This window comes from Panthera tigris, chromosome E2, assembly GCF_018350195.1.
Source record: "Panthera tigris isolate Pti1 chromosome E2, P.tigris_Pti1_mat1.1, whole genome shotgun sequence".
NCBI classification, from domain to species: Eukaryota; Metazoa; Chordata; class Mammalia; order Carnivora; family Felidae; genus Panthera; species Panthera tigris.
The window spans coordinates 9,355,300-9,366,965 of NC_056674.1; the positions used below are offsets into that span (position 1 = coordinate 9,355,300).

At 59.1% G+C, this 11,666-nt stretch overlaps 1 protein-coding gene across 1 annotated transcript; it reads left to right on the forward strand.

Moving 5' to 3' along the window:
• Positions 1 to 1,669: 1,669 nt before the first annotated feature.
• Positions 1,670 to 8,923, forward strand: KDELR1 (KDEL endoplasmic reticulum protein retention receptor 1). Its single transcript, XM_042969777.1, has 5 exons — positions 1,670 to 1,991; positions 2,705 to 2,805; positions 3,098 to 3,256; positions 6,826 to 7,078; positions 8,165 to 8,923. Exons 1-5 carry the CDS (start codon positions 1,901 to 1,903, stop codon positions 8,197 to 8,199), a joined length of 639 nt encoding a protein of 212 aa, XP_042825711.1. The 5' UTR covers positions 1,670 to 1,900; the 3' UTR covers positions 8,200 to 8,923.
• The last annotated feature ends 2,743 nt before the right edge of the window (positions 8,924 to 11,666 follow it).

An 11,666-nucleotide genomic window follows, 5' to 3' on the forward strand; every position in this document is an offset into this window, starting at 1 on the left:
GGAGGAACCGGAGCGGGAGGGACTCACACGCTCGCTCTGTTCTCGCACACACACACTCACTCGGGATGCGATTAACATTCAGTCCCCGTCTGCCCCTGCCGGGAGACCCACAGCCCCCCCTCTTGGCCTCCCTGGGGACCCCTCCTCCTGCCAAGGCCCGGGGGGCGGGGGGGGGGCGGGGGGGGGCGGGGAGGGGACCTCCCCCCCACCAGCCCCCCAGCTCCGGGGCCTCTGCCTTCCTCCTGGGACGAGAGGATGAGGGGTCGCAAATAAAAAGGGAGGAAGTGTGTGTTGGGGGCAGGGACCCAGAACCCAGAACCCAGCGTTGACACAACTGCTTGGGACCTGGACTCCAGGGCCTGGGGGCTGCCGCCCTCTGCCCCCTCCCCACTCTGAGCCTTGAGAAGGCCCTTCCCAGGTCCCTGTAGGACCCATCTTTTGGCTTCTATTGCCCCAGAAGGCCAGGCTTGCAAACTGGGTCTCCCTCAGGAAGCTAGGAGGCCAGGCTCCCAGCCCCCTCCTCTCTCGGATCCAGAAATTCAAGTCCCCGGACCCCTCTTCCCTCAGACCCTAAAGTCCAGCCCCCCCTGCCCCCCCCTCCCCCGTCCCTTCTCCCTCAGGTCCAGGCCTCTGGGCCCCTCCTCCAGGCCCAGTCCCTATTAGGCACTCAGACAACCCGACCCCCCCAGCTCAGACCATCCTCAGGGGCCCCCCGAGTCCAGGACTCATGGATGTCACCCTCAGGCACCCAATCCATCCAGGCCTCCGAGGAAACCAATACCCCTCCTTTTATTGAGGCGCCCTTGCCTCTGTCACCCGTGGGTACTCAAACATCCAGGACGAAAGCATTGTCTGCTTTCCTCCTAGACACGGCCTGACCCCCGGGAGGGTCCGCCAGGCCAGCTGCCCAGCTCCTGTCCCTCATGCTAGAGAGGCTGGGGCCAGAGTGCCCTAAAGCGCTGGGGGGGGGGGGGAGTGTAGTGCAGGACACCTGGGCCCCTGCGGGCAGACCCCGGAGGGTTTGTGTGCGAGTAGACGCCAGTGAGGGGGCAAGGCTGTGGGCTCCAAGCCGGGGTGAGGGCTCACATCCCTGAAAAAGAAGAGTCTGGGGACCTGAACGTGTGGGTCCCAGAGGGAGGAAGGGACTGTGCATCTCGGTTCCCGGCCAGGGTGCTTGAGACACAAGTCTGTGGAGGTGGGACCCTAAGTCTCAAAGAAGCAGGGGCCGAAATCTTGGGGCTGAGGGAGGAAGGCGGCTGAGGTTCCAGATCCCTGGGTCCTGGGGGATGGAGGTGCTGGGGTCCAGACTCCTGGGTCTGAGGGAGGGGCTGGGGGTTTGCTCTCTTGTCTTTTAGGTGGGTTGGAGCCGGAGGCCCCTGAAAAGGCCAGCGTCCGGGTCCTTGTCTAGGATGTTTAGAGCTCCCAGACGGCCCTCCCGAATCGCTGACAATGGCAAGGGCTGGGAGGCCCGGCTGCCACCCTTGCAGAGGCACAGACCGCCTGGAGGAGCCGGTGCCGGATTTGGGGGCTTCAGATCCCAGGGACCCCGCAAATTCCTAGCAGGCAGCCTTGGGGGGGTGCCTTTAGCGCCCATTCCGCCAGCCGGGAGGTACGGGGTAGGGGGCGCCCGAGAGCCGGAACTCCGCCTTCGGGGGCGGAGCCTCCCTCCGGACTCCTCCCCCTCCCGCCCTCCTCCCTCTGCCCAGCTCCTGCTCGGCCTCCAGCTCCGGCCGCGGCTCCCCCTCCCAGAACCCCCTCCCCGGAGCGGAGCCCACCGGAGGGCCTCTCTTCCGTCTCCCCCCCCCCTGGCCCAGCCACCCGGCCAGAACAACAGCCCCGGGGGGCAGACCCCCCGCCAGCCTGCCTCCCTCCTGCCCAGCCCTGCCAGACCCCCCAAAGCATGAATCTCTTCCGATTCCTGGGAGACCTCTCCCACCTCCTAGCCATCGTTTTGCTACTGCTCAAAATCTGGAAGTCTCGCTCTTGTGCCGGTGAGACGCCCACCGGGGCGGGAGAAGGGGGGAGAGTGCGGGGGACATCCCTGGACTTGGGGAAGGGCTTTGGAGGCACTGGGGGGCCGGGTCTCTCTCTCTCTCCCCCGCCCTCCCCCCCCCCCCGCTCCCCACAACGGCTTGCTGGGGATCCCCCTTCCAGGTCCGGGGTCACCGGCGGGTCAGCTCCCTTCCCCAGACTAGGGGTGCATACAGGGGGGTGGCTCGAGGCACCCCAGTCAGCCTCCCCGGGCCCTTCTCCGCTGGCCCCGGGGCGGGGGGGGGTTCGGGGCTGGGAACGGGGAGCCGTGGCAGGCAGGGAGGTGGCTGGGAGTTGGTGACGTGGACCGTGGCGTCCAGGAAGGGAGCGGGAGAGCGGCGGCCGGTTCCCGGGGGGCTGAGGTCAAGTGGGGGCGCTTCCGAGCCCCGACCTGGGGTCCGGACTGTGGGAGGACCCTGAGGGGGCCGGGAGTGGCCATGAGGCCTAGCCTGGGACAGAGCCTCGGGCTGGAGTAGCTCCGGGGCCGGGCTGCCCCCTGGCTGTGGGCCGTGGGAAAGGGCCCTGCTCCGTCGGGGAGGGCTGGGGAGGCCTCCAGGGACGGCTGCCCTCCAGAGCCGGCTCTGGGCTTGTCCCAGGCCCGCCGGGCCTCGGTTTATTCCCCCTCGCAGCCCGTCTCCAGCCCCCGCCCCCCCACTCTCTCTCTGGATCGCAGGGATTTCAGGGAAGAGCCAGGTCCTGTTTGCAGTGGTGTTCACGGCCCGCTACCTGGACCTCTTCACCAACTACATCTCCCTGTACAACACGTGCATGAAGGTAAAGGCTCCCCCCCCCCCCCCCACCTGCTGGCCCCTCCTGAGCAGGGAGTCTGGTCCGGGTCCTAGGGAGGAGGGAGTGTGGATCCCAGACTTCTCCGTCCAGGGGAGGCAGGTTCCAGACTCCTGCCTGGGTCCGAGGGAGAAGGGGGCCGGAAGTGAGGGCTCCTGGGCCTGAGGGAGGAAGGGGCTGGGGTTCCAAACTCCTAGGTTCGGGTCTGTGGGAGACTCAGGCCCCTTGCTTGGAGCTGAAGCGCCCTCGTCCTCACCCTCCCCGCCCCCCCCCTTGACAGGTGGTCTACATTGCCTGTTCCTTCACCACAGTCTGGATGATTTACAGCAAGTTCAAGGCCACGTACGACGGCAACCACGACACATTCAGGGTGGAGTTCCTCGTTGTTCCCACGGCCATCCTGGCGTTCCTGGTCAACCATGACTTTACGCCTCTGGAGGTAGGCTACCTGGCAGGGTCCCTGGAGTGGGGGGTGGCCGGACAGCTGTTGACAGTGGACCCTCTCGGAGGTTGGCTCAGACTTCCTTATTTTAGGACATACAGGTTCAGCACGCGGGTTCAGGAGTCAGATGATGTTAAGGCAGAAATAACAGTAGCACTTGGTGCCGTTCGTGCGCGTGAACTCATTGCTTGGTACAGCGGACCCATTTTACGGATGAGGAAAATGACGCTTAGGGGGGTCTAAGTGACTTGTCCAAGGTCGTCGGCTGAATGGACAGCTCAGGAATCGGGAACAGGGGCTCTGGAGCCAGGCTACTTGGGTTTGAATCCCAGATCTGCTACTTTCTGTTAGCGGGACCACGGGCATGTGACTTGACTTCTCTGTGCCTCAGTTTCCCTACCTGTAAAGTCGAGGTCAGGTCGCTGTGAGGATTTTACCGATTACGTAGCATGGTCTCGTGGTGAAACGCGTAGACTCCGGAAGCAGAGAGTGGGGATTCAAAGCCAGCTTCTACCGCGTGGCAGCTGTGGGACTTTGGGCAAGTCTGTAATGTTTCTGTGCCTCAGTCTCCTTGTCTGGAAAACGGGATGGTCAATTCCTACTTCATAGGGTTCTTTTGAAAAAACTTTTTTAATGTTTATTTATTTTTGAGAGAGAGAGAGAGACAGAGAGACAGAGACAGAGTGCAAGCAGGGAAGGGGCAGAGAGAGAGGGAGACCCAGAATCCGAAGCAGGCTCCGGGCTCCGAGCCGTCAGCACAGAGCCCGACGCGGGGCTCGAACCCATGAACCACGAGAACGTGACCTGAGCCGAAGTCGGACGCTCATCCGACTGAGCCACCCAGGCGCCCTCAAGATCTCTTTCTAAAAGCACTGTGCAGGCCAGACAAATATGACGGAGCATGACTTGGGCCCACAGGTCCCAGGAATGTCCGAGGGAGGCTGCACTGTGCCGTGGCGGGAACCCTGGGATTGGCTGTAGGCCGCGGTCTTTGCGAACGTCCCATGCTTACCACGTTTCTGGAGCACTTACCCATGTTATAGATGAGGAGACTGAGGCCGGGGGAAGGCACTGGGGCTTGCTCTAGGTGGAGGAGGCCGGACCAGAACCCAGGACCCCTGACTCCCACTTTTGCAGTCAGCTCATTCAGAGGTGGGGAGGTCACTTGTGCAAGGTATTGGCGCCCACTGGGTGCCTGGCTCTGTGCTGGCTATTCTGAATCCCTCGTCGTCCTGTCTGACCCCTCGGCCACCCGGGGCGCAGACCTCCTCATCCCCATTTCTTGGAGCGCTAAGGTGAGTCTCAGAGGGGAGAGCTCGTAGGATTGGATCCCGGGCCCACCTGCTTTCAAAGCCCATGCTGTTAGTTGGTGCATGCTAGTAAGAAACTTCTTTTTGAATCCTCGAAGGAAACTATTCTTTAAGAATTCGGACGTCACGTTCTCGCGGTTCGTGGGTTCGAGCCCCGCGTCGGGCTCTGTGCTGACAGCTCGGAGCCTGGAGCCCGCTTCGGATCCTGGGTCTCCCTCTCTCTCTCTTTCTCTACCCCTCCCCTGCTCGTGCTCTCTCTCTCTCTCAAAAATAAACATTAAAAAAGAAAATCAGACATCACGAATAGATCAAATAAACACGAGGAAAACGTGACCTTCCGTCTCCTCTCACCTTATAATTCTCTTCCCCAAGGGTGACCCCAGGGATGACAGCTGCGTGGGTATCAGTTTAATGGGTACGTTTTTTTGCGAGCCTCAGTCAACCTGAGTTGCTAAGAGCCATGCTCGAGGACTCTGAGTGATTACTGGAGCCCTAGCACCAGTGTAGGAATCCATTTCTACCTACATTGGAGCTGTGCATCCTTGGGCCTCAGTCTTCTTATCTGTATAGTGGGGGTAATAATAGGATTTACTTCACAGGATTGAGACATAAGCCAGTTAATACCCATAAGGCGGTAGGGCAGTGCCTGGGATGTGGGAGGTACTAGGTAAGCGTGAGTTGTTATGAATACGGCCTGAGGTCCCCACTTTTCTGTCCCCGACCAAAACGACTGAGGGGGAGCCACACCTGCCATCTGGCCTGCCATCCTCTCAGGGGAGGTTTCGGTGGGTGTAGGGACCAAGAGTCCCCCCGGGTGGGACTTTCAGATTGCCGAGGACTGAAAAGGGGCTGGCAGATGTCTGTTGCCTCTCCGTCCCCCTCCGACGCTGCCCTGTCCGGCTCACCGGTGATGCTTGTGACCGCTTCCTAAATGGGGGCCCGTGACGGACAAGCGAACGGGAGGCTTGTTCTCATTCACACATTCAGTCGTTCACCGAGTACGTGGCTGGCACTGTGGCCGCGGGGTGAGCTAGACAGAGGATCCCGGGCCTCACGGAGGCCGCTTTGTTCTGGTGAGAGCTGCCAGGGAGGAGCAGAGGGGGTGATGTGACCGTCCTGGGGGTAGGACCGGTCAGGGGAGGCCCCTGTCAGAGGTGATTGACGAGTGAGGCTGGAAGGAGGTAGGGGAGGCAGATTGCGACAATCCGCAGGGAAGAGCTGGGGGGAACAGCAGGTGCAAAGGCCCTGGGGCAGGATGGAGCTTGGGGGACCAGAGCGAAGGCCTGGGTGGCCGCACCCTGGAGAGCGAGGGAGGAAGTAGGAGATGAAGCTGAATTGGGTCCTGAGGGCCAAGTTAGGAATTTGGATCTTATTCTGGCTTTGATCAGCAGCGGTGACTGGAGGATTTTAAGCCAGGGAGTGACAGGCTGTGATTTGTGTCTCTGAAGATTGCACGTTGAATGTCGTCCCGACAAGGGCACGGAAGTCATCCCCATTTTATTTTATGTATGTATTTGGTTTTTTGTTTGTTTAAAAAAAAGTTTTCTTATTTTTATTAAAAAAATTTTTAAATGCATTTGAGAGAGAGAGAGAGAGAGAGAGAGAGAGAGAGAGAGCATGGGGGAGGGGCAGAGAGAGAGGGAGACACAGAATGTGAAGCAGGCTCCAGGTTCCGAGCTGTCAGCACAGAGCCCCGCGTGGTGGGGCTCGCTCGTGAACCAAGAGATGTGACCTGAGCCGAAGTCACATGCCTCACCCACTGCGCCCCCCAGGCGCCCCAATTCCCATTTTAGAAATAAGGAAGGAGAGGCTCAGAGAATCTGGGTCTCCTGCCCAGGGTCTCATAGAACGCAAGTCTCAGAGCCAAGATTCCGACCTGGTCTGCCTTTTGAAGGGGCAGGTGCTCGAGAGCCCTGCCTCCGGACCCTGGGTTCGAATCCCGGCCGCGCCGCTTACTGGCCCCGTGGTGTGGGGCAGATCTCTGGGCCTCGGTTCCTTCGTCTGGAGAATGGGGATGCCAGGGACAGCATCTCACGGGGTGGTCGTGAGGATTAGAAGGGAGAAGAGATGCGCCACGGGCAGGGCAGCGTCTGGCACACGGTAACTGCCCAGCGAGCGGGCCGTGTCGCTGCACCCGCGCCGCCAGATTCCAGCCTCCGCCTTCTCTCCCGCCCCGTCCCCTCCCGCCTCACCCTGCTCTCCGCCCCTGCTTCTCCGTCCCCCCCCCCCCCCCCCCCCCCCCCCCCCCCCCCGCAGATCCTCTGGACCTTCTCCATCTACCTGGAGTCGGTGGCCATCCTGCCACAGCTGTTCATGGTGAGCAAGACGGGGGAGGCGGAGACCATCACGAGCCACTACCTGTTCGCCCTGGGTGTCTACCGGACCCTCTATCTCTTCAACTGGATCTGGCGCTACCATTTTGAGGGCTTCTTCGACCTCATCGCCATCGTGGCGGGCCTGGTCCAGACGGTCCTCTACTGCGATTTCTTCTACCTCTACATCACCAAAGGTAGCCGGCTGCAGGGGACCACGCTCCTGCCCCCGCCCCGGGGCCCAGGCTCCGTCTCCGCGGGCCCCGTCTCCCTCTAGGGTGGGAAGGTTCCGTCTCCCAGGGTCTTGGGTCCCCGGCTCCCGGCCCTGCTGGGAATTCAGACCTCCAGCCACCCTCCCCCGCCGTGCGGCGGTCGCCTTGGCTCCTGCGTCCCGAGGAGAGACCAGCAAGGCATCAGGGGGCTGCCTTCTGGCAGAGTGGCTTCCTCCCTTGACCTCACGAAGGGCGGGCATCCCTCTCCCCGGCCCCTGGGCATTTTGGGGAGGAAGAGACAGGACAAAGAGGGCAGCACTGGCCTCCGACTCTTCCTCTCTCGGAACCTGTCCTGAGGGTCCAGATCCCGGAAGGAAAAAAAAAAAAATCAGTTCCTATCTCCCCAACCCCAGCAGCGCTCCGAGAAGGGAGGGTCTCCTCCCTGTTGCTTGATCTCTGTCCTCACCCTTAGGGACTCAGGCCCACAAAGATTCATTCATTCATTCAACCAACCCACCACCCACCCACCCGACCAACCAACAACTGTGTTGGGCCCTTCCTGGGGCCCCGGCCACGGCCAGGCTCTGGGGGTGCAGCGGAAGGAGAAAAGGTGGCCCTTCCCCTTCCCTGGGTTCCGACTGGGGGTGATGGTGCGCGAACAAGGAGAGAGAGATGGTTGCAAACAGGGAGAAATGCCGAGAGAGAAGGAAACCAGGGATATGTGTCAGTGAAGAACGGGGGGCTGCTTTACACGGGGAGGTGGTCAGAGGAGACGACGGTGAAAGCAGGGACCCGAGAAATGAGGAGTCGGTCAGTGCGAAGGAAAGCGGGGAGGTGGTGGAGGGCGGAGGTGTGGAGGCAGCTGGCCTCCGGGTTAAGGCTGGGAGGGTGTGGGGGGGCACCTGGCCAGCCCTGCCAGACTCTTGGACCCCATCCTTCCGCGATCTGAGGCCTCGACCCGAGAGTCCTTCGAGGACCCTCGAGGACCCCCCGCCAGCCCAGCGTCCCATCCGCAGGGCCACTTGGTAATGCTCCCCCCTCCCCCCCCGCCCCTGCTCTGTCTCCTCGCAGTCCTGAAGGGGAAGAAGCTGAGTTTGCCGGCGTAGCCCTGGTCCTGGCCATCCCTCTCCTCGGCAGCCCGCGAGAGGCAGAGGAAGGCAGCGAGAAGACAAGCGCCTTCCCGTCCAGGGGTGACTTTTTAAAGAACCAACCTCTCCGCACTCCCCAGCCTCCCTCCTGCCAGGTTTCAGGGGGGCGGTGGAGGACCCGAGTCTTGGGGAACTCAGGACCTGGGCTGTTTGTAGTTTTTTGCCTTTTAGAGAAGAAAACAAAACAAAAAAAATCTTTCCACGATTTAGTTTTTGATTCAGATGACTCCTTTTCTCTTCTACTCTCTGGCCCCCTGATTTTTATAAACTGTTTCCGAGTGTCCTGTGGGGCAGGGCAGGGTCCGAGATCTTTTCCCTCCCGCAAGCCCCCCGGCTCCCTTCCAGATCCTACCCTGCCAGCCCCGCCAGTTGCCAAACACTAAATCTGCAGACACCCACCCTTCTGGCCTCCCCCCGCTGGCCATGAACACGGCGCCCCCCAGAAGTTCTGGAATGGGGAGAGGGAGGAGGGGAGGGACGGTCTTCCTGATTTTTCAATACAATTTTTTTCCCAGAGTTTGGGTTTTTTGGTGTTGTCCTCATTTTTTTGACAATTGAGGGGGGCGAGGGGCTGGGCGTGGCAAGGGGGCTGGCCCGAGGGTCAGTGTGGCTCGGCCACCATGTTTTTGTACAGAATTGACGGTTGATTCTTTGTTCTCTTGAAATAAACCGAGGAAAATGATGCCTCTTTCGCTACTCCTTGCCATCTCTCTGGTGTTTGTGGGGTCCCTCCCAGCCCCTGTCTCTGCTTCTGCTTTATGCCGTTGACGGTCTGGAGGTGACCGAGGCCTGGGAGGGGCAGAAAGGTGAGACACCGGGTTCCCCGAGACTCTGAGCCGTGTCCTCACTCCTCATGGCTGTGCTGGGGAAGAGGTTTCGGAAGAAAAAAAAAACAAATCTTGAAGATTCTCTTTACCTTGGCACAGAACCTCCTTGGAGCCTTTCCCGAATCTCAGGGTTACAGAGGGCCTTCGAGAGCGTGTGTTTTAGAGGTCACCAATAGGCAGCCCCTGTCCTACCCCTATTAGGCATTTTGTTGAGCTGCTCTATCTTTCTAGAAAGAAAAAGAAAGAAAGAAAGAAAGAAAGAAAGAAAGAAAGAAAGAAAGAAAGAAAGAAAGAAAGAGAAAGAAAGAAAGAAAGAAAGAAAGAAAGAAAGAAAGAAAGAGAAAGAAAGAAAGAAAGAAAAGAGAAAAGAAAAAAGAAAAGAAGAGAAAGAAAGGGAGAGAGAGAGGCTGGCTCTGTTGCCAGCCTTTCAAAATCAGATTTCCACATCGAAATCTGGATTTCTGGCTCCTCTTGAAAAAAAATCTGTCACTCCGACAATGCTGGGTCCTCGCTTCCGGGTGGCAACAGATGGCTGGAGCTGAATGGATGGGCTGTGGGCCTTCCACTGCCATCCCTGGGACTTGGCTGAGGGGTCGCCACCATTTATTATCCAGCCCCACGCTGTCCGGCTTTTTTTTTTTTTTTTTTTTTTTTTTGTCGGTTGGTTTGGTTTGCTCGTGTGGAGTTAAAAGAAAAGGAAAAGATTTTCGACGTCTCCCTGCAGATCGGCTCACCCCTGGCCCGTGTCCTTCACGCGCGTTCCCTGCCCGGACCCCAGGAGCCTTCGGGGGTTTGCCTCCTGATTCAGTCAGACCCCCTCGATGCCTGCCGAGACCTTCCTGAGGCGTGTTGGGTTCTGCAGGCTGGCTCTGGAAGCTTCAGGGGGGCGGGGAGGTGGCGTTTCCCAAGCGTCAGCGCCGGGCAGCGTGCGTTCCACGGTTGGGTCCGTGGGACACTCTGGGGCAGCCCTGAAGGGGGCGGGGCACTTCGTGGGGGAGGAAACCAAGGCTTCCGGGGCAGGTGGCGAAGGTGGGGTTTGTAGCGGGGCTCCCCGACGCCAGAGCCTGTGTGTTTGGCCACTGCTGTGCGGTTTTTCAACCGTTGTTGCTTCTTCTAGACCGGCGGGACCGGTCCCTCTGTTGAGAGGAATTGTGCCCAGAAGCCTGATATGGAAAATGCTTGGGTTGACTCAGGGCTGGCGGGTGGCACATCTCCGCATGTGGTCTGAAAACCATCAATCTAAATCTGGTCCGAGTCTTTAGTTTTCCAGCCAAGACAGTTCGGCCCTGAGCAATTAAGTGCCACATCCCAGCTTGTCCAGCGGCCGACGGAGTGGGGACTGGCGCTCAGAATCTCCATTCGAACATCAGAACACTGCCCACTCCGCTGCCCTGCTGCCTTTTCCCCAGATGCCCACAGGGACCACGTCCTACTTATTTTTGTAGCTTCAGGACTGAGCATGGGGCCTGCCACAGAGAAACCTCAAAAAAAAAAAAAAAAAAAAAAAAAGGGACCATAGAACCCACGTGTGATCCCCCCCCACGACTGGTGTCCCTTTGTCCGGTTTGTAAATGAATGCTCTGCAGGCCACAGCGGCCCTTGTGTGGGTGTGTTTTGTTTCGCCTGCATAACATTAACTTTTTTTTTTTTTTTTTTTTTTTTTGCTATTCGCTGGGAACTAACTCCACACAAAAAGAAACGGATTTCTGATTGTTCTAGAAAAACCAGAAGGTTCTGGAGCTTTGCTGTCTGATACGGTAGCCATTCGCTCTGTGCAACCATTAGGACTTGAGATCTGGTGGGTCCGGACCAAGACGTGCCCTCCGCCGATCTCGGCAACTTCGTACGGAAGAATGTAAGAGGCCTCGTGTTTATACCAGTGACGTGTTGAAATGAAATAAGTGATATTTTGCATATACTGGGTTAAATAAGATACATGAAAATTAAGTTCACTGCTTTCAGCCGGCTTTTCTGAATTTTAAACTAGACAGTTTAAAATTCTGCCCCGGCTTGCATTACATTTTAATTGGACACCCCAGGCCCGCGGTGCCAAATGGTGGGTGCTGAGTGGAGGCCGCGGCTCCAAGGCACGGCCCCTGTCCCCATCAGTCCCTTACTGGGGGCTTCGCCCACAGGGGCCACCTGCTCGGCCTGCGACCAAATTCCAGTCGCCTCCTGTGTTCTAGAATAAAACCCCTTCCTCTTCCCCAAGACGGGCTTGCAAATGTTTGCAGACAAGGATCGCCCTCGGTCCCACTCACGGACTCACCGTCCCCCGTTCCTTGGTTTTGAGTTGGGACCCTTGTCACTGGGGTGAGTAGAAGGGTCGATCCCAGTGTTGGCCCTGGGTTTTCTTAGTGGTCTCTCCATGGGCAGAAGCGTTTCCCGTCTCTGAATGTGAGCTTGCTCGACCATGCATCGGGGCGCCTCGTGCCTCCTTCCTATGGCCATCGTGAGCACTGAAGGGCCCCGAAGGAGTGTCCCCTTCCTGCCACCCCCTCTGTAATCTGCTGCCGTCACGGTGGTACCCAGATGGAGAGTCTGGGAGGTAGTATGGAAACGTGGCTTGCCGCAGAGACCCCTGAGGTGACCTGGGAG